General features: G+C 39.7%; 1 protein-coding gene across 8 annotated transcripts in view; it reads right to left on the bottom strand.

Moving 5' to 3' along the window:
* Window positions 1-23979, bottom strand: part of ATM (ATM serine/threonine kinase) — a 134493-nt gene that overhangs the window by 56985 nt on the left and 53529 nt on the right. For all 8 annotated transcript variants that reach the window (XM_039526715.1, XM_039526744.1, XM_039526708.1 and 5 more), the window contains exons 28-43: window positions 23782-23908; window positions 22593-22792; window positions 18977-19151; window positions 16795-16959; window positions 16359-16491; window positions 13273-13368; window positions 12040-12211; window positions 11423-11564; window positions 10395-10571; window positions 9914-10091; window positions 8952-9039; window positions 6115-6270; window positions 4906-5014; window positions 3855-3943; window positions 3669-3771; window positions 2255-2403 (exon numbers count right to left, since the gene is read on the bottom strand). In XM_039526715.1, the coding sequence (XP_039382649.1) occupies window positions 2255-2403; window positions 3669-3771; window positions 3855-3943; window positions 4906-5014; window positions 6115-6270; window positions 8952-9039; window positions 9914-10091; window positions 10395-10571; window positions 11423-11564; window positions 12040-12211; window positions 13273-13368; window positions 16359-16491; window positions 16795-16959; window positions 18977-19151; window positions 22593-22792; window positions 23782-23908 (2259 nt within the window). The remainder of the gene's footprint in view (window positions 1-2254; window positions 2404-3668; window positions 3772-3854; window positions 3944-4905; window positions 5015-6114; window positions 6271-8951; window positions 9040-9913; window positions 10092-10394; window positions 10572-11422; window positions 11565-12039; window positions 12212-13272; window positions 13369-16358; window positions 16492-16794; window positions 16960-18976; window positions 19152-22592; window positions 22793-23781; window positions 23909-23979) is intronic.

Here is a 23979-nt window from a genome sequence, read left to right as displayed (position 1 = left end):
TTTTTTGACTGATCTATGCATTTCATAATTTTATTTCTCTCTTACGGTAATTCTTTGAGTAGTGAGTTCTAAAATGCCTAACCTGTCCTGGCGAGAGTAATTATCCCTATGGTAACTTTAAAAAAAAATACTATCTAGGTTTCTGGTTTCTACTGGTGGCGCACATTACCTCGATATTGGTGCATAAAATTAATTCCGCACAAGGATAGAAAAATTAGAGGGAACTCCACCATCAATAGTTTTTTGCATTTAATTTCATTGGTATTTTAAAGAAGGGAGACAAAGAAATGAGAACAAAAGGCTAGACGTCCTAAACTCTCACTTTCCTGCCAGTCCCTTTTCAACACGATTCCCTTTTCCTTAATTCTCGGCCACAAATTTTATTTCCAACCTTTTTTCTCTGCCCTTTACTCCCCCTCTCCTTGATCTTTGTCTATTCCCCTTCTTTCCAGCCCAAATATCACTCTCTTTACCTCCCATACTGGACCTGAAGAATCTTTTTATCTAGGTTATTATACCACACACATTACCGCAGCATTTTAGAATACCTCACCTCTGCTACCTTCCCTATTCCAGGGCCAAGGGGAGCCTCACATGAGTGAGAGCATCCTGACTGCGGCAGCTGGAAGAATGAGTGTCACATGGACTTCCATTAGACAGGAAACATGGGATGAGCAGCAGCCTCCACAAGTTGCTTTAAGTGAGCACTGTTTTGATGTAGCAGATGTGACAAAGTTCCTCCTCTACCTTGGTGGGTCCTGCGCTTATTGGCAGATTTGTTCACCTCAGTGATCTGCCCCACAGTCTGGGTCAACTTCTCCTGTGTCTGATCAGGAGTTGGGAGGTTTGGGGGGAACCCGGGCCTGCCCTCTACTCTGGGTTCCAGCCCAGGGCCCTGTGGATTGCAGCTGTCTATAGTGCCTCCTGTAACAGCTGCATGACAGCTACAACTCCCTGGGCTACTTCCCCATGGCCTCCTCCAAACACCTTCTTTATCCTCACCACAGGACCTTCCTCCTGGTGTCTGATAACGCTTGTACTCCTTAGTCCTCCAGCAGCACACCCTCTCACTCTCAGCTCCTTGCGCCTCTGGCTCCCCCTTGCCTGACTGGAGTGAGCTCCTTTTTAAAACCCAGGTGCCCTGATTAGCCTGCCTTGATTGGCTGCAGGTGATCTAATCAGCCTGTCTGCCTTAATTGGTTCTAGCAGGTTCCTGATTACTCTAGTGCAGTCCCTGCTCTGGTCACTCAGGGAACAGAAAACTACTCATCCAGTGACCAGTATATTTGCCCTCTACCAGACTCCTGTACCCCACTGGTTTGGGTCTGTCACACAGAAGAGAGTACTGCAGCCAGAAGCATCTCTCTTTCAAATCCATCTCCACAGAAGACGCTAGGGAGAAAGTTCCCCTCCTCCTGCTTGCAAAATATCGGTGGAAGGAGTCACTGAATGACTCAGTGATGTAATTTAAGCCTTCACCAAGATGGGAGGAGATCTAGTCCCTTTTCCCCCTAAAGGGAATATAGCCTTGTTCTCCTCATCAGAGACAAGGTATACACTACTACGTGCCCAGTATATCATGTCACCCTTAGGCACTGACTATTCCTTATAAGAGAGCAGCCACAGAACCAAGTCGGACACTCTTTTCTTCAACTATTGATGAAGTCACTCTTAAGGCTCAGTCTCCTATAAATCAAAAATGGATGCAGGGGGGGAGGGATAGCTCAGTGGTTTGAGCATTGGCCTGCTAAACCCAGGGTTGTGAGTTCAATCCTTGAGGAGGCCACTTAGGGATCTGGGGCAAAAATTGGTCCTGCTAGTGAAGGCAGGGGGCTGGACTAGATGACCTTTCAAGGTCCCTTCCATTTCTAGGAGATTGGTATATCTCCTATTACCTTTTTATTTCCCTTACACTTTAAAAAAAAAAAGAGTCATCTTGTGGCTGAGACTAAAAATGAAAAGGAGATTTTAAAGAAAACTATCAGCAAATGAAAAGAGGAAATACATCTATAACAGTAGCATTTGCTATAATAGACTGATACACACACAACAGAAACAGGGTTTTTACATGAAAGGGGATTGCGTTTTGTTTTTATTTCAATTGTGCAGATAACAAAGATAAACAGTACTGCATCATTTCTGCCCCACAGCAGTTATATTTTGAAGTTTTCCTTTTTCTCAAAAACAAATAGCATTGTTAGATTAAGGTTTAACAGACTAGAGCTGGAAAAGATAAACAGAGAAGTTGGCTTACTTAGCAGAAGAGATGTGGTCCCACTGCATGTTCCTCCAAGCTGCCTGGTAACGAATCTCCTTTAGTTCAGCACACCATTCTGTGTTTTCATATTCCAAGCCTTTTAAATAGGTGGAAAGAGTATGGCAAAGCCCAAAATTCTGCAAAGCCTACAATCAGTAAGATTTAAAAAAAAAGAAAAAAGGCAACATATCACTAGTCTGGGCTGCTTTTCGAATGGATTTGCTTACCCTTTTGTTATCAAAGTAAGATTTCCAGGTGTGGAACTACCATTATTTCTAACCTAAGAACTCTGTAAGTGTAAAGCATTCACAAATAAAAAGGCTCCAGCCTAAGCCACGCCCCAAAACATCCTCCACAGAACAAATCTTCTTGACACATGAGAAATGAACTGCCTGTGCAATTTTTTCATTCCCTGACTCTTGGGCAGTGGCACCACAGCAGATCACTGACTAAAGGGTCTTCTGCACTGGTGGCATGAAGGATTGCCAAGATTTTTCCCTAATTAAGCCTCAGTACGCCTGTGGAATTGGTAAAGGATCTTTCTATATATTTGGATCATTTAACCAAGTAATGAAATGCAGCTACTCCTGAAGAGGAATATGACAGATGTTCAATAGTGCACAGCAGTAGCAAATGGTTTTGGAGCAATAAAGGAAGAATCTCAGATTAAACTGAAACTGCAGGAGGAAATTTAGATAGGCAGAAATTAGTTAGAATTTAGCCAAATATTTGGGGTGAACATCCCATGTGCCACAGTGTATTTAATGACCGTATGTAGACAAGACCTCAATTTTACTTTTTATCTGAAAAATGGTACCATCCAGCAGGACAGTGTACTGGAGGATTACTTCCATAGCAGTGGTTTTCAACCTGTGGTCCACAGACTATGTCTAAGGGGTCCACAAAAGGTTGTCGTTGCCACAGAACATTGGTTTCCAACCTGTGGTCCGCAGACTATGCTTAAGATTTCCAAAGAGGTCTGTACCTCCGTTTGAAATTTTTTAGGGGTCCGCAAATGAAAAAAGGTTAGAAGCCACTGCTCTATAGTGATTCAGATGGCAGAGCACTAACAGTACCATTACTTCCTGCAGCACCTGTGTTTTTAGAAGATCTTGATTTTGAGTAATGACTTAATTCTTAGTTTGAAATATATGACGTGTGTCATAGCACAAGGTGATATGGTTGCAGGCTTCCAAGATGAAAATACAATATAGCATCTCATACTAATAATATGCAGCGTGGTCATAGTTAAAGTGCTCCTATATGAAAATACATCAAAGACTAAAGCCCAGACAATTATATTAATAGAATACCAGAACAAAATCAATTTCAGGTTTACTGAAACAAGAATACTTCTGATCACTAGAGGGCATGATTCCTGTATTTATTTCCTATTAAAGGAGTGAATTACCTCTATTATTCCTGCCTGGCGAGTAGCTGGAGGGAGGCTTGCTTCAAGGTCATATGTTACAAGGGCCTTTCCCCATATGGCCTCGTGCTCATATGTTCTTATCCTGTTACACGTAAAGAGTAGTTCTGAGATTTCAAATGCTTCATTAATAAAACTATGTTTTTATAAAAAATGAATAAATTGTACCTAGCTAATGGCTGTAACATTCTTCCTCCACCACAGCCATAGAGACTATCAGGCTCTCCTATACTTCTGTATATTTCCATGAGAAGGTCCTACGACATATCATCACAAAACAAAACATTTCATAAATTACTTTGGAACATATTCAATTATAGTATACATAAATATCTATATATATGCATTAGAAAATCACGTCCGAGATGGTTAACAATGCTTGACATATACATCCACTGAGATCAAAAGCAGAAATACTGAGATTACATTTTAGTGCAATATTGTCAGACTTCCTAGACCAGAGACTCTCTAAAAGCTTATGTTAAGATTTTAAAAGGCATCATCAGAATTTAGCAAATTTGGCTAAAAGGCAAAAAGTAGCATAAAATTAATCGACATAAGATGTACAAGCTGACAAGCTGAAAGTTGGTGAATGTGATTTATGAAGAATGAAATATTAGTTGAGAGCGATTACTGACTCAGAATAAGTAGTAAATAGATTTGTGCAACATGACACAAATGCAGAGTATACTATTGTGTGACACCACAGTCATGCTGTTTTGATCGGAGAGCACCATTCTTGGTCATTCAAACTCACTATGAACATCCACTTGCTATATTTTATTGATATATGCAAAATCTCTCTGGAACAAAAGCTCAGTCAACAGTGACCATATGGATCAGTTCTTTTATGAGCAAAAATTGTTTCTCCGTGTTTTTATACAACTTCCTGCTACTGCTATTTCAGATGAGTTAGTGTGAGCAAGGCCTGATGTGTTTCCAAATATCCTATTCAGCTCATCAATAAAGGCAATTGAACGTTTTATTTTGAACTAGAGCTGGTAAAAAATAGTTACTCAAAAAAGTTTTGAAAGCGGGATGGGGGAGCAGAAGGGAACATTTAAGAAAATTTTTCTCTGAGTTTTGACCAGCTGGGTTCAAAACTCAAACAAGAAATACTGCTTACATTGGAAATACGTATGTTAATTATTTCATTTCATTAGGTAGGTTTACTTTAAGATTAGATAATACTTCATATGAGGAAGGCACTATTCCACACCTGTAAGCTTATTCCAGTTTCTTCTTTACTTTTCTCATTCAAACTGCTAATAGTTGGACTTTGGCTTTCTTCTTCAAATGTTAGATTTTTAGATGCTTTGAAAGCAGATCTATAAGAAGGGGACAAACATGTTGAATTAATTGAAAATAAGTACAGGCCACAGAGATGCTAAAATAATTCCTAAAAAGGCCAGATCCCTGGTGTTTCAGAGAAGAACTTGGCATACCTTGGAGGTGGGCAGTTTCCTACAACCTTTCTGCTTTTAATAGTGAATGCCACTAGATGCCAAACCAGCCCCCAATGGAAGTTAGAGTAAGTCTTGTGGTTGCTCTAACTTATGCTGATGAATAACAACTTCCAAGGAGTTGCTCAGTTAGTCAGTATGGCCGGTTGTTACATCTCCACCCTACCTGAAATGATGTATACCAGTGGTGGGCAACCTATGGCCCATGGGCCGCACACGGCCCATCAGGGTAATCCATTGGTGAGCTGCGAGACAGTATTTACATTGACCATCTGCAGGCATGGCCGCCCGCAGCACCCTGTGGCCGCGGTTTGCTCACTGCTTTAATTCTGTGAAGTTATTCTGAGCCAAAATAAACAATTCACTACATTCAGTATTGTATCAGTGTAAAAAATAATAATAATGTATTACATAGGAAAGCTATATGCTCATTGTATATATCATTCATGTCCACACTCAGTATATTATGAGATGCTGAACATTAAAACCATGTAATTCTGGGTACCATTCTGTTTAAATTTCCCACCCCACTCCTCCATTTCTGATATAATATAAGCAGGTAATTTGTCCTGAACTGCTAGAGCTAAAATTTAATACACTATCCTATTTGGAAGGTGAGATTTAAGACTTTTGGATGATAGAATGTATTAGTTTTTAGCTCAAGCTGTTTGCAAGATATCAGCCACTAAAATCATGCTGGAACTGAAGTGATAAGTGTTCTGGTAGGTAATCAGAATTATATGATTTTAACATCTGATAGCTACCATTCTGTCAGGGCTGGAGACACTTTGGTGTTCTCGTGCAAGTACTTTCAGGGCCATTACATTTTTCTGAGCTTAAAAAAGGAAGATTTGTCTTCCTGATATATAATTCACTTTTCCTTTTCCAACAAAACACCACTGTACCCACAACATGGCTTGTTTTGACTGAAATGTGAAGAATCTGTAATTCCTCAAGTATAGTACCTTTTTTGTTGTTTGTCTAAGTTTATCTTGTCTGCGTAGATTTCTGTGTAGAGCAAAGCTGTGAAGTGAGCAGCACAAGATTGTGCTACCATAGCAACCTCAAGGTAATTCAAATCCAGCCAGAAACTGTCATCAAAAACTGTACCTGAAAGAGATCTAGTTAAATACAGCATTAATACTAATGTAATAATATGAGGCCTGCCCTGTAACTTAAAGCTAAACAAAAGAAATACACTGTAACAGTAAAGCCTATGCCAACAGGTACTGTTTTATCTCTAAAAAGAAAGAAACATACCTATACTTTGTAAGGCCTGGTCTACACTAGGCGTTTAAATCGGTTTTAGGAGCGTAAAACCGATTTAACGCCGAAACCGTCCACACTAGCAGGCACCTTATATCGATTTTAATGGCTCTTTAAACCGGTTTCTGTACTCCTCCCTAACGAGAGGAGTAACGCTAGTATCGGTATTAACATATCGGATTAGGGTTAGTGTGGACGCTGATCGACGGTATTGGCCTCCGGGAGCTATCCCACAGTGCACCAGTGACCGCTCTGGACCGCAATCTGAACTCGGATGCAGTGGTCAGGTAAACAGGAAAAGCCCCGCGAACTTTTGAATATTTCCTGTTTGCCCAGCGTGGAGCTCTGATCAGCACGGATGGCGATGCAGTCCGAAATCAAAATAAAAAAAGAGGTCCCGCATGGACCATGCGGATGTGATCGCTGTAAGGGCAGGCAAATCCGTTCTATCCGTTCTATCAGCGCTCCGTTAGAATCCTTTTTTAAAAATCTCCAGACAGACGCCATAGCAGGGACTCAGCGCACTGCAGCGTGACAAGCGTAACGGAAAGCCAAAGAATCAAATGGATGCGCATGGACTGGAGGACTGAAGCTATCCCACAGTTCCTGCAGCCTCCTAAAATTATTTGCATTCTTGGCTGAGCTCCAAATGCTTCTAGGGTCAAACACAGTGCCCGCGGGTCAGGGCATAGCTTGGCAATCTACTCACCCACCCCCACCCACCCCAGAAGCGAAAGGTAAAACAATCCTCTGACTCTTTTACATGTCACCCTATCTTTACTGAATGCTGCAGATAGACGCGATAGTGCAGCACTCAACACCAACATCCTTGCTCCCCCTCCCGTCATGGGTGGCTGATGGTACAAAAAGATGGAAATCCATCCTCATCATCAGCATAAGCTGATCGTGCAAAATGATGGAAATCTATCCTCATGATCAGCTTCAGCTGATGGGACAAAAGGACTGGTAACCGTCCTCGTCATCAGCCTATTGGCCCTAATTTTTTCTGGTGGATGGATGGTGCAATATGGCTGGTAACCATCCTCATCATAGCAACAGGGGGCTGAGCTCCATCAGCCCCCACCCTTCATGTGTAAAGAAAAGATTCAGTTGCCCCTGGACTAGCAGTGGGATGCTGGGCTTCTCTCCTACACACTGCTTAATGTCCTGTCTGGACTATCATAGCAGCTGGAGGCTGCCTTCCACTCATTTCTCACTAACAAGTCAGTGTGTCTTATTCCTGCATTCTTTATTAATTCATCACACAAGTGTTGGGACAATGCTACGGTAGCCAAGAAAGGCTGGGGGAAGAACGGAATCAACAGGTGGGGTTGTTACAGGAGCACCCCCTGTGAATAGCATACAGATAATTTCTGCGGGCTCTGACACAGAGCAGGTGGTTCTCTAGCACACTTGCCTATATTAGGCAGCACAGATTCTATTTTTAGATACCAAAAAGGAGGGATTGACTCAGGGAGTCATTCCCAATTTTTGCTTTTGCGCCCCTGGCTGATCGGCCAGGGGCACTTATGACAGCAGCCAAGGGTACAAAACGATGGAAGGTACAATATGGCTAGTAACCACTCTTGGCTTTTGCGCCCCTGGCTGATTGACCAGGGGCACTAGCAGCAAATGGTACAAAAGGACTGGTAGCCATGATCATCCTCAGTTCCAATTTATGGAAGGGTTTGGATGGTGCAATATGGCTAGTAACCATCTCTGCTGTCATGCAAAAGCAAAAGCATGCTTCTGTGTAGCGCTGCTGAATCGCCTCTGTGAGCGGCATCTAGTACACATACGGTGAGAGTCACAAACGGCAAAACAAGCTCCATGATTGCCATGCTATGGCATCTGCCAGGGCAATCCAGGGAAAAAAGGCACGAAATGCTTGTCAGCCATTGCTTTCCCAGACGAAGGAGTGACTGACGACATTTACCCAGAACCACCCGCGACAATGATTTTTGCCCCATCAGGCACTGGGATCTCAACCCGGAAGTTCCAAGGGGCGGGGGAGGCTGCGGGAACTATGGGATAGCTAGGGAATAGCTACCCACAGTGCAACGCTCCAGAAATCGACGCTAGCCTCGGACCATGGACGCACACCACCGATTTAATGTGTTTAGTGTGGCCGCGCGCACTCGATTTTATAAAATCTGTTTTACAAAACCGGTTTATGCAAATTCGGAATAGTCCCGTAGTGTAGACGTACCCTAAGATATTTCCAGATAAAAGGTTTTTAGAAACTGCATTCAGTTTAATCTACAACAACCCTTCTGAGGACCCCTATTTTCAAGGGTAATCAGAGTGCAATTTCCAGGTATATATGCAATAAAATGTCACTAATGTGACATATATTACTTTATCATATAAATACACAATGTGTATCTATTACTTTGAATGGTTTGTTTTCTTATTACAATTATTTAAGTGGTGTTCATGTACATTGTAACCCTCTCCAAGGCATCACCAAGTTTTAGTATAGAGAAAAAAAGTAAATCTAAAATCAAAGCTAATTTTAAAAAAAGATAAAACTCACCTCTTTTGACTTCTCAAGTAATCAACAACATCAAGCATTGTTCGCCGAGATACTTTATCTAAACCTCCACGAATAAAGGTTTCTGGTTCTACAATTTATATGAAAAGAGAGAGAAGTGTGAATACACATCATAAAATGTCTGATGGTAAAAAAAAAAAGGTGTTGTTTACATTAAGGTGAATGATTAAAGAGTGAATAATTGCACAGACAAGATTTTCTAAATGCTGACTGGCTAAAACTGGTGTATGTTATATATCTAGTGTTAGAAACATAGGCTACATCTACACTACACACCACCGGCGAAGGCATGTAGTGTTCATGTAGTTACATGCTGCAGTGAAAAGCACACCGTGTCCACAGTGTGCGTGTAGCTACACCTCAGTGAAAGGCTCTGCGGAAGGCAGGCAGCACGGAAAGGCTTCAGATGCCTTGTTGCTAGAGCCTTTCACTGCAGTGAGGAAAGACTCCGGAAGCAGGGAGCTTCTAGAATCTTTCCCTGTGGCGAGGAAAGGCTTCAGCAGTGAGGAGCTGCCAGAATTTTTCCCTCTGCGAGAGCCTTTCCCCATTGCTGGAGTCTTTTCTTGTGGTGTGGAAGGGCTGTAGCAGCTGGGAGCTGGCAGAATCTTTTCCTACTCCTGGAGTCTTTCACTGTGGCAGGGAAGGGCTGATGCAGCAGGACACTACACAGGTAAAAACAGCTGTGCCGACAGGGAGGCATGGCTTGGGCGAGTAGAGAGCCATGTAGCATACACACTCGAGTACATACCCACACCTATCAGGCATGTATTTACTCCACATGCCTATGCACCGCCTCACTGTCTGCACTGGTATTTATACCAGTGCTAGGGGTGCTACTCAGGTATGTACACTATACGTCTGCCGTAAGACATGCAGTGCAGACGCACCCTTAGAAAAAGAGGAGGAAATCATCACTCTTTTCCATGCCATTTTCATGTCATTACCTGAATTGGAATTTGCAGGTGTAGTTGATCTGCTGGATGATGAGGAGTATCTGCAACAAGCTGTGAAAAACCTCTGTATATACATGGACAGAAGATTTCGCCAAGATTCATTTGAATCATGAAGCAGGATATCATGAATCAGGTACGGGAGCAAAGTCTGACAAAAGTCTGTTTTCACCTGGAACCCACAAGCACACAGTCAGCTGCTGGAAAACACATTTCTCAGCTACTAACTATAGTCAAGGTCCACTGGCCAATATGACTCTTTTACTGTACAACAAATAAAATGAGCATTATCAACTCATGCATATTAATATAGTATCTGAATGCCTACTAAAAGAGTGCTTTGAATATTTTTTTCTATTTGAAAAAATGGTGATTTTATAACAGAAATTATCTGATATTAATAGGAGTTATGACTAAGTTTGCCACAATTATCTGTGGCAGCTGTGCACGGAAGCTATATATAAACTGAGCTCACCTCACACATTGGTTTCAGTAACTGAAGAACTTCATTTCTCACACCTCCACTGTCCAGTAATGAACAAGTCAGGTTCTTGATCCAGGTATCATGACTTACACTCTGAGGAATCCACACACTTGCATCATCCAGGTTTTCTGAAGGACTCTCTCTTCCATTACTTGGTACTTCTAAAAACTAGACAGAAACAAAAATTAAATAAAAAAATGCAAGGATGTGTTCTTCTTCTAAAAAATAACCAGCATACACACAATTTGGTCCAAAAATTTAGATGAACAACAAAATTAAACACACACAATGCAGAGTCTGTCTGGATGAAAACATTTAATCAGGCTTAGTTTATATTATAAAATAAATGTAATGTGCTATATTAATGCATGGTTATAATTAAAACCAAAGAAATCTGGAAATAGTAATGGTAAAGTTTCTCCAGCAAGATCAAGGCCTCACTACACATAATATTTTAGGTTGCAAAGTCAAGTGCTTGAACACTAGGAAATGCTTGATTTACAGTTGTTCATGCAACCTTATTTCTGCCCCTTTGTACTTCATCACGTGCACTGAATTAGGCAGCAGTCTTGTGGAAAAAATAGTATGTGATCAAGTAAATAAGGACTATTATCATAATGCATACATACAGAACTTCCTGATAACAAGGCTGTGGAGTACTTTCACAAAAAAAGGTAATGGGAGCCCCACTGCATGCTCTATTTGGAACTAAACTTGATCTTGTAAACATTTCACTTAGTATCAGGTCTTTTAGTTAATGGGATGACTCACTGTAGTAAACATAAGGTAGAAAAATAAGCATTTGCAAAAATCAGTCCCCCGAGAAAGTACAAGAGGTAGGAAAGATGTACAAAAGGAACTAATAATGTACTGGCAGGAAGAGCGGGACTATCTTAAGGATCTTTTCCATCTCTAGATTCTGTAACACTGGTCTTCAGAAATTTTTACAGATCTATATTTGTTTTTATATTTTCTGTTCTCATTACCCTGAACTGCACAAAAATAAATAAAAGAAATACCTTCTTTCGAGACACTCTGAAAGGATGGAGATATATTAACATGGGATCAGCTTTGTTTTTGTAAATCTCCCAAAATTCATTACCAGCCTTGGTGGCTAAAATGTTTTTCAAACAGGCAGCAGCAGCAGATCGAACACCAATACTGAAAGGTAAACATATCTGAGTAACAGATTCTTTAATAATTTAACATAACCTTATGAAGTCTATGTTAAAAAAGTATATATATATCAAAGATAATTCTAAAGGCATCTGACACTGATGAGCCATAGGATGTGAATTAAGGATGTGTGTTACAAAAGAGACTGCAAATATTTACTCTAACACAAAAAGGCCCCAACTGGCATTGGGCAACAAGCTCATTTAGCTAGAATCCACATCCAGCCCCTGACTAGAGGCATTCTAGAACACCACAGATTGATTGGAATATGAGTAATCTGAACCTCAAAGTGGATCATTAGTAGAGAGTTAACAGATTGTTGCTTGTGTGCAGGTATTAAATAAAATTATGAGACTGAAGGCAGAAAAACTCAAATATTAACTAGAAAACCTTTTTACAACAATAGCTACTTTTTTTCCCACTGGTGTTCATTTAAGCACCAAATCAAATGTACACTTACCAATCATCTATTAAAGCATTATTTATTAGAGTCAGCATTATGAAGACCCACTGAAGTTCTCTATCTTCAAATAAGTCAACTGCCTTAGAATAGACTGCATTTTTACTATGTTGCAGAGTTATGGTGGAGAAATCTATAGGACCCAGTTCTCCCAAACAACTTCCAACAGCCTCTGCAAATACAAATATTACTTTTATAGTCTCCAAATAGTAGAGGAAAGAGCTTTATTTTTTTTTAGCTGTGTATACGTGTATGTGTATATGCATACATATTACATACAGTTTTATGTGAGTTGTGTTGGCCTTTCAACATCTCATGTTAGTAGAAACTCAGGGCATGCCTATACTACAAATTTAAATTTCTCTGTAAGTTTCTATGTTAGTTGAGCCCACAAAACCTTGGAGCTGCCAAGCCTTGGTGCAATGCCCAGACTCCTGGCAGGGAGCCTCAGTGGACCTGGGCTTCCCACGGGGAACCCAGGCAGCAGCCCAGCTGGGAGGCAGAGGGCAATCAGGAAACGAGTGGGGAGCTGCGTATGCACAGCCTGTCTCAGAGCGGGGAAACTGGGCAGCGGCATGGCTGGGAGCCAGGAACCCAGGGGCAGCTGGGATTTAGCTGGAGCCCCCGACCCACCATGGGTGGCTGCTTGGCTTTCTTGTCAATTTCACAGCTCCAGGACATGCACTGTTGCAAACAGAAGGAGATAGACAGACATATGTCTATTTCCTTGCTGCATTCATATAATCCATATTTGTGAGAACAGATTTTGGCTTTCAAGTTTTGACATGTCCACATTCAGCTGTAGCTATGAAAATTCTAGATCTTCTAAAATATATTGTATAACATTTCTTTTGCCATCACCAAGATGAGAAGAGACATTCTGCAGACATAAGGGTTGGGCTCTGATGCAAATTTAGCAAATTCTTAATAGAAATATATTGCAGGAATGACAAATGTATAGTTTTGTTTTCAGAAGTGCTGAGCAATGCCAGCTCCCATAATAGCTATTGCAATTGTGGGTGCTCATCAGCTCTGAATACCAGGTTTTTAGTTTTTCAGATGAGGAAGATCTAAATGCCTGGTTTACCACTATATACTAGATGTTTAAGTGAACAGCACTAATTTCAGCATCATAGGAAACATTTTGCAATTGCCAAAGATTAAAATAATTGTCATTTAGAGATACTAGTGCTAGTGTAGAAGATATACACATTCATGAGCAAAATTACTTACCTAAAACTGCCTTTTCACCTGTATGATTAACTGCTGTTTTGGCCAGTTGTAGCAAGCTCACCACCAACTTTACTATGACATAGTCCTGGGGTTTTTCTACCATTTAGAAGAAAAAAGGAAAGCATTAATATCTATTCCATGTCTATTTATAACACACAAATTATACTACTTGTAATTCTATTTCAACTAAGATCTCAAAATGCATTCTGAACATTAAAGGGGATAATTATCGGGTCAAATTTGGTACATAAAAGCTTTTATAAAACGTAACACAAACAGAAATGTTTCCATGCTTTTAAAAATCATCACTTCTTGAACCAACTTTTGTATATTACTTATTTAGTCATAGGATTCCCCAGAACTAAAATTTATATATATATATATTAGTTCCAGGATTTTATAATGGAAATGCAAACAGACTTCCAATTTTACCTTTGATAGCTGCATATATTAAACATTATCATGAGATAACCAAATTGGTATTTGCAGCATAGCATGAGGTCATAAAAACTGACTCATCATATTTTACTGCAAGAAAATATAGTCAATGTCTGGGATCTTCTGGTACTTATTACCTTCCTCTACAGTCAGCCCTTTCTCTATTAGATTTGTCTGAAACTTTTCATGTTTTTTAAACAATGTCTTGACTCAAACAGGGAGGAAAAAGAGGAATTTATCCAACCATGGAAAACATGGGAATTCAGGGCCAGATACAGAAATATGGTCATAAATATTGAAAACCTACAGCAATTTAAGCTGCTTTCCTTCCCTCACCTCTTTGCATTTCCAGTACCCTTTTTTGTTACTTTTGGAGAGATTTAAAACATGATAATGGCACAAAGAACTAAAGGAGGAAGGTAGGGAGGAGGAAGGGGATGGCTGAAACATCAATCAGGGAGAAAGTGGTATAGATAAGGGAGAGGAATTTTTAATTATTTTACTTCATGAATCTTTTTTATTTTTAATAAAAAACTGAATCCATGGTACAAAGACACATTCAGCTGTTTCCTTTTTAAAAAAAGCATTAATTTAAAATTGTTATAGATCACAATTCAGTTTTTAAAATTCAACGTAGCTATGGACAAACTACCAAAATGTCCAGTCCACATTTCTGTTCATAAAAGGCCAGTTGGTTGATTCATATTTCAAACTTAATAGTAGTGTTTTTACATTGCAGTAGTGATTTTATTAAGTTGTTATAGCTAGTTGTGGGTATGCAGTAAATTCTATTATGGAACTGCAAAGTGCTTAACACAACAGGGCCTTCCACTCAGCTGAAGCCTCAATGTGCTTCTGTAACACAAACAGATTCATAATAGCAGCAAAGAATCCTGTGGCATCTTATAGACTAACAGACGTTTTGCAGCATGAGCTTTTGTGGGTGAATGTCCACTTCGGCATCCAGCAGGATTCTTTGCTGCTTTTACAGAACCAGACTAACACGGCTACCTCTCTGATACAGATTCATAATAAATAATCATCACTACAGAAATGTAGGGCTGGAAGGGCCTTGAGAAGTCAGCCATTCCCCCATGCTGAGGTAGGATCAAGTGAACCTAGACCATCCCTGACAGATGTTTGTCTAACCTGTTCTTAAAAACCTTCAATAATAACCCCAGTGACAATAATTAAGGTAGTAAGTCAGTTTCCAGTTTATCCTTGATCTCCTGTAACTTGCACAAAAAAATCTGCTATCAGCCTGCAATTTCATAGTCCTCATTTTAGGCTAGAGGATTTAAAACAAACAAACAAAACAAACTGGAGGCTAATTGGACAAGCCATGGTTACCTTAAAGGACTTTAAAAACGTGTTTTAACATTTTTTGGTCAACTCATAATTCAGGAACGGCTTGAGCTCTAAGATTTCACACTTCAATGACACACTCATGATGACCTCTGAAAACTAAGTGTTAGGTCTTGTTTAATCTTAAGGAATTCCAATATTTTTATAAATGAATCCATATATTTTAAACTCTGTTTTGCAGACCTTGTGAAATCTGTATTAACCACACCAAAGTTGACAGTGTCCACAGGAAATCTTATACAGCCCACAAACAGTCTCTTGGAAGTTTGATACAATTTATAAGAGGTACTATGAAATATTAAAACTATTATAGGCAGAACTGTTAGCACTGCCTATTATAAAGGCTGTCTGACATTTCCCACTATAAGATCCTATTTTCAATCACTCATAACTTTGCCAAATGTAGCTGTTTGGGCTGTAATTTTCCATGTCAGGTGTCTGCCTCAGGCTGAATGTTTTGGGAGTTTTTTTGGGAAAATTTCACCCATAATAGTTCAGTCATTTCCAAGAATAAGGCTAGGGGAAATGTTAATGTCTAGTCCATGTAAAAAAAAAATCTGGCAACCTTTTTATGAACAGCTCTAGCATCCCACATACTTTGGAGCCAGGAACTTTGGCAAGGGGGTGACCTCTGTCTCAGTGGTGTGTCTTTTGCTATCTCTGTGAAAATTCACTCAAATTTGGCCAAGTTATAAGCCTTTGAACAACTGCAGGTTCACACATGCTCAATGGAGATTTCTATTTTAGCAGCTAAAATCTGTAAAGATTCCATCTTCAAAGAGCATGCTTGAGCTGTTCACAGTTCTTATGTGTGATCAGATTGCGCATGTCCCATACCCCCAGAGTGACTGAGCACACTCCAGCAGTGAATTGCTGCTCTGGGCCAAGGTGGGCACCAGAACTGAGCCTGTCTTTGCTGGGCTCTTTGGCTCCCCGCTTCTGGCGTCCAGAGAGTGTGGAAGAAGAAGGTTTTAATGTAGAGGGAAAAACAGCTGGACTGAGTCAAGGAAAAGGAGAAGATTGGGACAAGGAGCCTGGTGAGATGATAGTGAATTTATTCTGCTCATATATACAAATATACCTACAAAAAAGCAGGTGTAGTTATATCACTCATATGGCATTATGTATTGTATAATACTACGAGAAATTTCACAGTTTGCATCATAATTTATATAATACATATCAGTCTGGTGTATGTGTGAAATTACACCAGTGTTATTTTACTAATCAAAAGAATACAGCATGTAGAGGAAGAAATGAAGCATGGTATCAGAAGTTTGTACCCTGGAAGTTTTTCATGAGATCCTTCATCTGATCTTTATGTTGTTCCAGTTGTTTGCATAAATCATTTAATCCTTCAAGTCTTGCAAATGGCAGAGAGTCACAGAAACTTACTGATAAGAAGTGGTTAATTTCCTGTAAAACAACATTTTTGTAATAAGTATACACTACATATACTATGTTTTAAGTGGAGAAATGGTTCTCAAAGGTATTTCACAGCAATGTGAACACTAACAGATATGAAATGTACACAAGAATTGAAAGACAAACAAATTGATTAGCTCCTAAAACTAGGGATAGATTAAAAAAAATCAACATGTATAATTTAAGGGGAAATAATCTTTCTATTCCCTATCATAAAGTCAGTATATTTGCCTCAGTTGAAAGGGACCCATTCCCATGACTGTGTCATGTAGCCCAAATGAAATAATTTATTACCTCCAAAAGTGAAAATGCTCCTTTACTGTATTTGATTTTCTGCTGAGTAGCACGCAAATCTTTAAAAGCAGGATGCTCAGGAAAAGGATCTAAATGTTTGATTGTTTGGTACAAGTTTTCATTATCCTTGTTATCTATCACTAGGTACTTCAACAAGTCTAGGACCTGAATATTAAATAAAAATTAAAAAACAAAAAAAACAAAACAGCTTAATAAGAAAAAAGGCTCCTCAAGCCAAGCACAATATTCTATGAAATAACATTTATGCATTCTATACAGACTAAATTCTTCCAAACGGATAATTGAATGTAACCAAAAATTCATAAACTATGTGTTTTACATTATTGCATGTTTTACAGTGTTTAAAAACATTCACGGACAATATAATATTTGTTTGCAGTGTTACTGTAAGCCATGTCAGTCCCAGGATGCTAGAGAAACAAGGCGGATGAGGTAATATCTTTTATTAGACCAAGTTCTGCTGGTGACAGAGACAAGTTTTTGAGCTTACACAGAGCTCTTCTTCAGGTCCAAGTATGTTTCCCAGATCTGAAGAAGAGCTCTGTGTAAGCTCAAAAACTTGCGTCTCTCACCAATGGAAGTTAGTCCAATAAAAGATATTACCTCACACACCTTGTCTTTCTAATGTAATATTCGTAATTTATTGAGGCTTAAAACAGAGATAGGATAATAGTGAAGTAACTGATACAAAAATTCTATAATTTAACAATGTATTTGATTTTCTTACTGTTGAAAGCTATAATATTTTGCATTATTTGGTTGACTTACTTTGCTGTTAATCTGAATGCCTAATAGTGTTACTAGAATAAATTAAATATTAATAAGGCTGGTATATGTCATGCTATCACAGTTTCTACAGTTTTTGCTGTTTTTATTTAAGTTTGGCTGCTCGGCTGCTTAAAAGTCCACTGTAGAACTCCTTTAAATATTTTTTAAAATTAAGTTGCTAAGCTCTCTAAGTGCAAAGAAATTCTTCCAAAAGTGACCCAAGTGTAACAAATTTGGTGCCATTAGCCTAAAAATTACCAATATACAGTGCTTCTGCAGATGTTCCTGTATTTTATATAAAGATATAAGATGACAGGAGAGCTGTAAAGCCATGTCATTTAGGAATTTATAATATGCTTTATTATAGTAAGACCTAGAATTATTTATATGAGTTTTGTTAACATTCTATGTGTATTGGGATTTTCGTATTTGAATGAATTAATTGTGGTTTTGGTACATTTTAATTAAATAATCACATATTATATTTGGAAAAAAATTTGTGCTGTTGTTTTAGGCTTTTTTTTTTTCCAGCTAAATCATGGGCTGTATTTTTTGCCATGACAAATCTGTAATTTTCCCAATTTATTGCCATGACAATCCTTAAATATAAACAAAACTGCAGACAACAATAATACAGCTCTCTCCGTTGACCAAGAACTTGTATGCTAAATTTCAGCAAAAAGGACAATTTTACAGGAAGGCACAAACCTAAAATACAGGGTTTGGAGAGCAGAAGTGCTGCAATAACCTTAACTATGGAGATGCAAATGCACCTTTACTGATAGTTTGCTTTAAAGCCACTAAGCAACCAAAACACAGAACTGAATATTTGCCAGTCTGAAATATCTAGACATGGGGTAGTCAGTAGGTGGACCGCAGGCCAAATCTGGACCACCAGACACTTTTGAACGGACCCTGAAATCTTTTTATTTACTTATCATTATTTTCTCTGGAGTCTGGACCTTGACCAAGAAATGTGGAACTTGGCAAAAAATAACTGACTACCCCTGACCTACGCTAACAACATATCTACATAGAAAAATGCAGTCTATACACATCTATATCTGAAGTAAAGTTCTGTCCATATATTTCCCTTCAATAGTGGTTTGTGCTACAAGGCTAAACAAAAGATGTCTAAGAAGCAGAAATGTAGTAAAAGCTGTACTTTTCTTCGTGAAAACGGCCATTAAAAAATCTTATGAAATAACTGACAACTGGTAACAAATGAAAAAATCTGTGTTGTAACCCTAGAGGATATAGAAAAAGGTGACTAAACATTATGTTTAAAACACAGATAGAAGTATTAGTTATAAAAATGTTGACTTGAACTAACTACAAAAGCCAGGAGGCATATAATAAAGAAAAGCAATGAGTGCATCTTCTGAAAAGCTACCTGCTTCTGAATTTCAGGCTGGTCCCTGACGAGAGGTATTAGCGTTCCAACAACAACATGAAGGTGATTCTCGAGGGCATCCTTACAATATGTGACTGCTGCGTGGCAAACATGATTTAGAAGGTCACAGCAGAGAGAAAAGCTGCGCATGGACATGTCTCTGCCAAGACTGGGTCTGCCACGGGGGGGGAAAAAGTGTGAGCAATTAAATTAAAAAAACAAGTATTTCCATTGTCAAAGTACTAACCCTTTGCATGACAGGGAGAAATGGGGGAGGGAGCATATCTACATCATATTTAAAAGGCAGTGATTTCAGTCTTAAAATGGTTGACCCAATCATCACAGGGATTTAGATTTCTGGATTGAATAGTACCAAATCCCCAAGTCCTTCCATCATTGTTACATATGCTAAATTTAGCCACTGTCAATATGGTTTAACTCAACAGAGTCAAACAAGAGTGAAAAAGAAACAGATCATCTCCTCTATGGAGGAAAAAAAAAGTATATAGGCTGCCACACATTAAAGGTAATGGATTTTGTTGTAAGGAGCACTTGAGTGGGGAATTCTCTGATCACATCCTCCCTTTTGTGTAGTGGATGTGCTGTTATAACAGCTCCTGTATTCCTGTGGAATCTGCCACAATATATTGAATTTGTCACATCACAGAACCATACTCTAGAATCTAGACAGTCTATGGGAGTTAAGGCACCCAACTCTCACTGAAATTCTAAGGGCCCTTTGAAAATTCCAGACTAAGCTATCACTAAATACAAATATATATGCTTCTAGCCTTTATAGATTTGAAGATAATCATGCCAAATGTAAACTGAGTTTAAGCTGACATGGTGATCGTTTTCTGAATGTGCAGACAACCCAAAACAATGTTAATGTTAATGTCATTCATCACTACAGATTGTTCCCTCTAAAATCTAAAGATAGCAGTTTAAATTATTGCACTCTTGACCATTTTAGCTGAAACATCCAAATGATGTGTTTAGTCCCATAATACCAAATTGCTTTCCTCACCTCCTCAGTTGAGCATCAGCTGTTCCCTACTTACCTACTAAAACCTCCTGCTTAACCCTTAGCCTCTACAATGAAGTTATATGTTGTCAACACAAAAATCTGCAGATATTAAAAATTGAAAATGTGGGAAAAGTGTAAAATAAATATTATGGGCTACTGTACTGATAATTTATTCACTTTCAGAATTAACTGGTTCATATTCTCTATTTTTAAATTTAATGGAAGCTGTGCAGCAGACTGCAGGGACCTTGTCACAGAATTTAGGTCCAAGCTTGCAAACTCGTGCGAGTAAGCAGTGTAGGAGTTCATGAGGGAGAAGAAATCATGTTATTTATCAAGGAAGAGGGCAGACAGAGAATAAACAAAACAGAAGTTATAATAGTCACAGAGCTTTCTCCAAAGGCTGTTGGGGTGCAGGAGTAGAGGTAAAGCCAGGGCATTAAAGAAGCTAACGTGGTGGCAGAAGAGACTAAGTGGGTGAAGAAAAGGAGGCAGAGTAAAAGTTGAGAAGTTGACAGAAGGGAAGTTAATAGACTGACATCATAGGGAAAGGGAGAGTACTGTTTAAACAGGGCAAGTGGTGGGCAGAGAAAGAATTCAGAGACAAATGAATAAGAAAGCAGGATTTGTTGAAGACTAGACTATAAAAAATTTCAATGATCTGAATAATATTCTGGGTTAGTGAAATACCCTTATACTTTGTTATATTAGCAGACAGCATTGCAATCTCAAACATTCCTTGGAGTAGCAACATTGGAAGCTTTACAGAAAAAGGCAGAAGAGGAGATTTACCAAAAGTTATGTTCACAATGAAGGTGATTTCATAATACTGGCTGTTTTCTGATTAACTTTGCTTTGGTATCAAGTAGCAAATTTTAGTTTTTGTTGCGAAGTTGTGTGTCATTTCGAGCCATATACTCAACAGATTTACTAACATTTAAATGATCAAAATGTCCAGGGAAGTCAGCCTACAAGAGACTGAAATTCAACAAAAAGACCCATCTTCCATAGTCCAATAAATAGGGCTGTGCTCAGGGAAGAAGACCTATAACTAGGGTGACCAGATGTCCTGTTTTTAAAGGGACAGTCCCATATTTAGGCCCTCCTGCAGGTGTCCAACTTTTTCTTAAAAACGGGTACACTGTCCCGTATTTTCTCTCTCCCCCACATCAGTAGTGGCGGGTCCTGCTGCTGGCTGGATCCCTGACTGCCAGTCGCCTGAGCAATGAGTGGGGGGTCCAGTGGCTAACGATAGGGGTAGGTGTGCAAGGATGGTGGCCGGGCAAAGCTGCAGTGTGTGGGGGCGGCTGCTCCCCCTGCTGGTCCCTCAGCGCAGCCCCCGCTGTGCGCCAGCTCTCGGCCAGTAGGGCCCCATTTCCCACCCTGTTTCTGGCTGACGCTGGCTGCATGCTGCGAGCTGCGGTGGCTGGTGTGGCGGGCAGGCGCCAGGCAGCGGCTGGCTACATGTTGCCTCTGTTGCCCACGCATTGGCCCTTTATGTGCTTCCCCTCTTGCTGTCCTCTCCCTGCTTTGTCCCTTCACCCCAGCAACCCTGCTGCTCCTCCGTATCTCCCTAGCCAGGGCCCATCCTGCTCCCAGTGCTGTGAGGAGAACCAGCTCCTGGATGGAGTGCTCAGTTCACCAGTAGCCTGGCCGGCAGGCTCCTTCCTTCCCCCACTGCCTCTGGCTGGGCCGGCGCCCAGGGAAAGTCCAAGACCCTCCAGCCCAGGACGCTGGCCAGGAGGAGCCAAGCCCTGCATGTGCCAAAGCCCTGTGCAGCATTGTCATGGGAAAGCCTCTCTGCCCCTCAGCTAAGCTCTGGAGTGGAGCGGGGGAAGTGATTTCCAGCCTGGTCATGCCCTGACCCTGCAGGCTCCACAGCAGCCCCCCGGGCAGGGGCTTAGCACCCTCTTCACCTGCCTCCCCTGGTCCTGCCCCCAGGGAGTGTGGGGCTGCTCCGTCCCCTAGGCACATTTTCCTGCTGAGCCACCTCTCTGGCTGGGTTCGTTAAAGCCCCTGCAGTCAGGTTCCCTGGGCCCTGGTGTACAATGCATCCTAAAGGGCTTAACCCCTTCCAGCCTGCGCTGTAGCCAGGGGATAGGAGGCAGCTGGGTTATTTCAGTGGCCAGCAGCAGCCTGGAGGTGTTAGCTGCCTTTCAACACTATTATGTTCTTATGTTATGTTCTTATGTTCAAGTAATTTTATCAGGTGTCCAATATTCAGCATAGGGAAATATGGTCACCCTACCTATAATCAATCCCTAGTGTGACACTAACATCAGTTTTACACTAGCTTCTACATAGATGGTATAACAGCTACTAGTGGTACTAGCACTGGAATAGGTTACAGCACTGCAATGGGTTACCTAGGGAGGTGGTGGAATCTCCTTCCTTAGAGGTTTTTAAGGTCAGGTTTGACAAAGCCCTGGCTGGGATGATTTAGTTGGGAATTGGTTCTGCTTTGAGCAGGGGGTTGGACTAGATGACCTCCTGAGGTCCCTTCCAACCCTAATAATCTATGATTCTAAAATATGTGGATAACAGTGAGAAGGCAAAAAAGGAAGGACTAGAAGACAATCATGTCTTTACCTGCTGTTGATGTAGTGAATCAGGGTATATATTATATCTCGAAGAACAAAAGCCCATGCTCCTCCTAAACCATCCTTTATCTCTTTAAGTAACAAGTTAACAAATAAGTAATAAATTATAAGAATCCTGTGTTTTTTGTAAATATTGTTTGTATCAGCTGCCTGTTTGCAAATGGCTAGTAGGATTTTCTGGAATGAATCCTGAAAATGAATGAAAACACCAAGTGAAAAGCCGCCTCTCATATAACAGCAAAATTAAGTTATTTTAACTTTAGGAAAAAATGTAAATATACGACAAGTTTTGTATTTCTGAGTCATATATAAATGCACGTTTATTTCAAAATGCTAGAAAATGCACTGTAGAGACCAGTCGTACAAGGAATGGGGGTGCAGACTGGATATTCCTACAGGTTCCTTCTAATTTTAGTTTCCATGACTTTGTGCAAAAAACTGCTTTTTGTTTTCCTGAAAACAAAGCACTGAAGGCAGTTTTCATCACTGATTTTAAAAAAAAAACCCAGTGTAAAAATGCAAGATTGTTTTAACAGAACACATACATATAGTAAAAAGTAAATAGGCACAAAAAAAACAATATATGCAGAGCTTTTGTGAATTTGTGCATGGCTATGCTACATTCTGGAAACATATATTCCCCCATTTAGTTATAAAACCACTAAATATTAGTATGTTTTTCTCCAATCTATAAACAACATAAAGGAGAACAGTCATACTTCGTGTGAAGCAAACATGTCTAAGCATAAGGATGTAGAAGTCCACGCTGTCAGCAGGGGGAGTAATTATTTATACTTAAATATACTGTATCATGAGCTGATGTAATTCTTTAGCTAGTATGTGACAGAAATAATGTGAATCTAACCTACAAAGTTTTATTTAGTGTACATAAATCCCTCCCCACCTTGATTTATTTTTAAAACTGTGGCCCTGTCTTTCTTTCACTTTTTTTTTAAACTAATCTTTCATGCGTGTAACATTCATAAAGTTACTGTGGTCTTTAATTTAGGGATATTTGTCTTTTTTCTGCTGCTAATAGAAACATAAGGAGATTCCCTAAAATTATATTGGAAAGTTTTTTCTTTGTTGGCATGCACTGACAATTTACAAATAAAAAATAAATATAATTAAAAGGAAATCTTCTAACAATGAACAAAAAGGCAAAATCACATACTTACAGGATTTTTAGAAAGTACAGCTACAATACTTTTTAACTTGGTTTTATGACAACTGCTAATATAATCCAAGGTTGCCTTGATCACATAAGATGGAAAATGAGGAGGATTAGGAGCAGGGTCCAGTTCCCTGAATGAATTAAAAAATACAGTAAGACAAGACTTTCAAAAACTTGTTCAAAGATCAAGGTTATGGACGCT

This window comes from Mauremys reevesii, linkage group 1 (genome assembly GCF_016161935.1).
Source record: "Mauremys reevesii isolate NIE-2019 linkage group 1, ASM1616193v1, whole genome shotgun sequence".
Classification (NCBI taxonomy): Eukaryota; Metazoa; Chordata; order Testudines; family Geoemydidae; genus Mauremys; species Mauremys reevesii.
The sequence above is the reverse complement of the archived record's forward strand: the minus strand, read 5'-3'. Positions and strand labels throughout refer to the sequence as shown.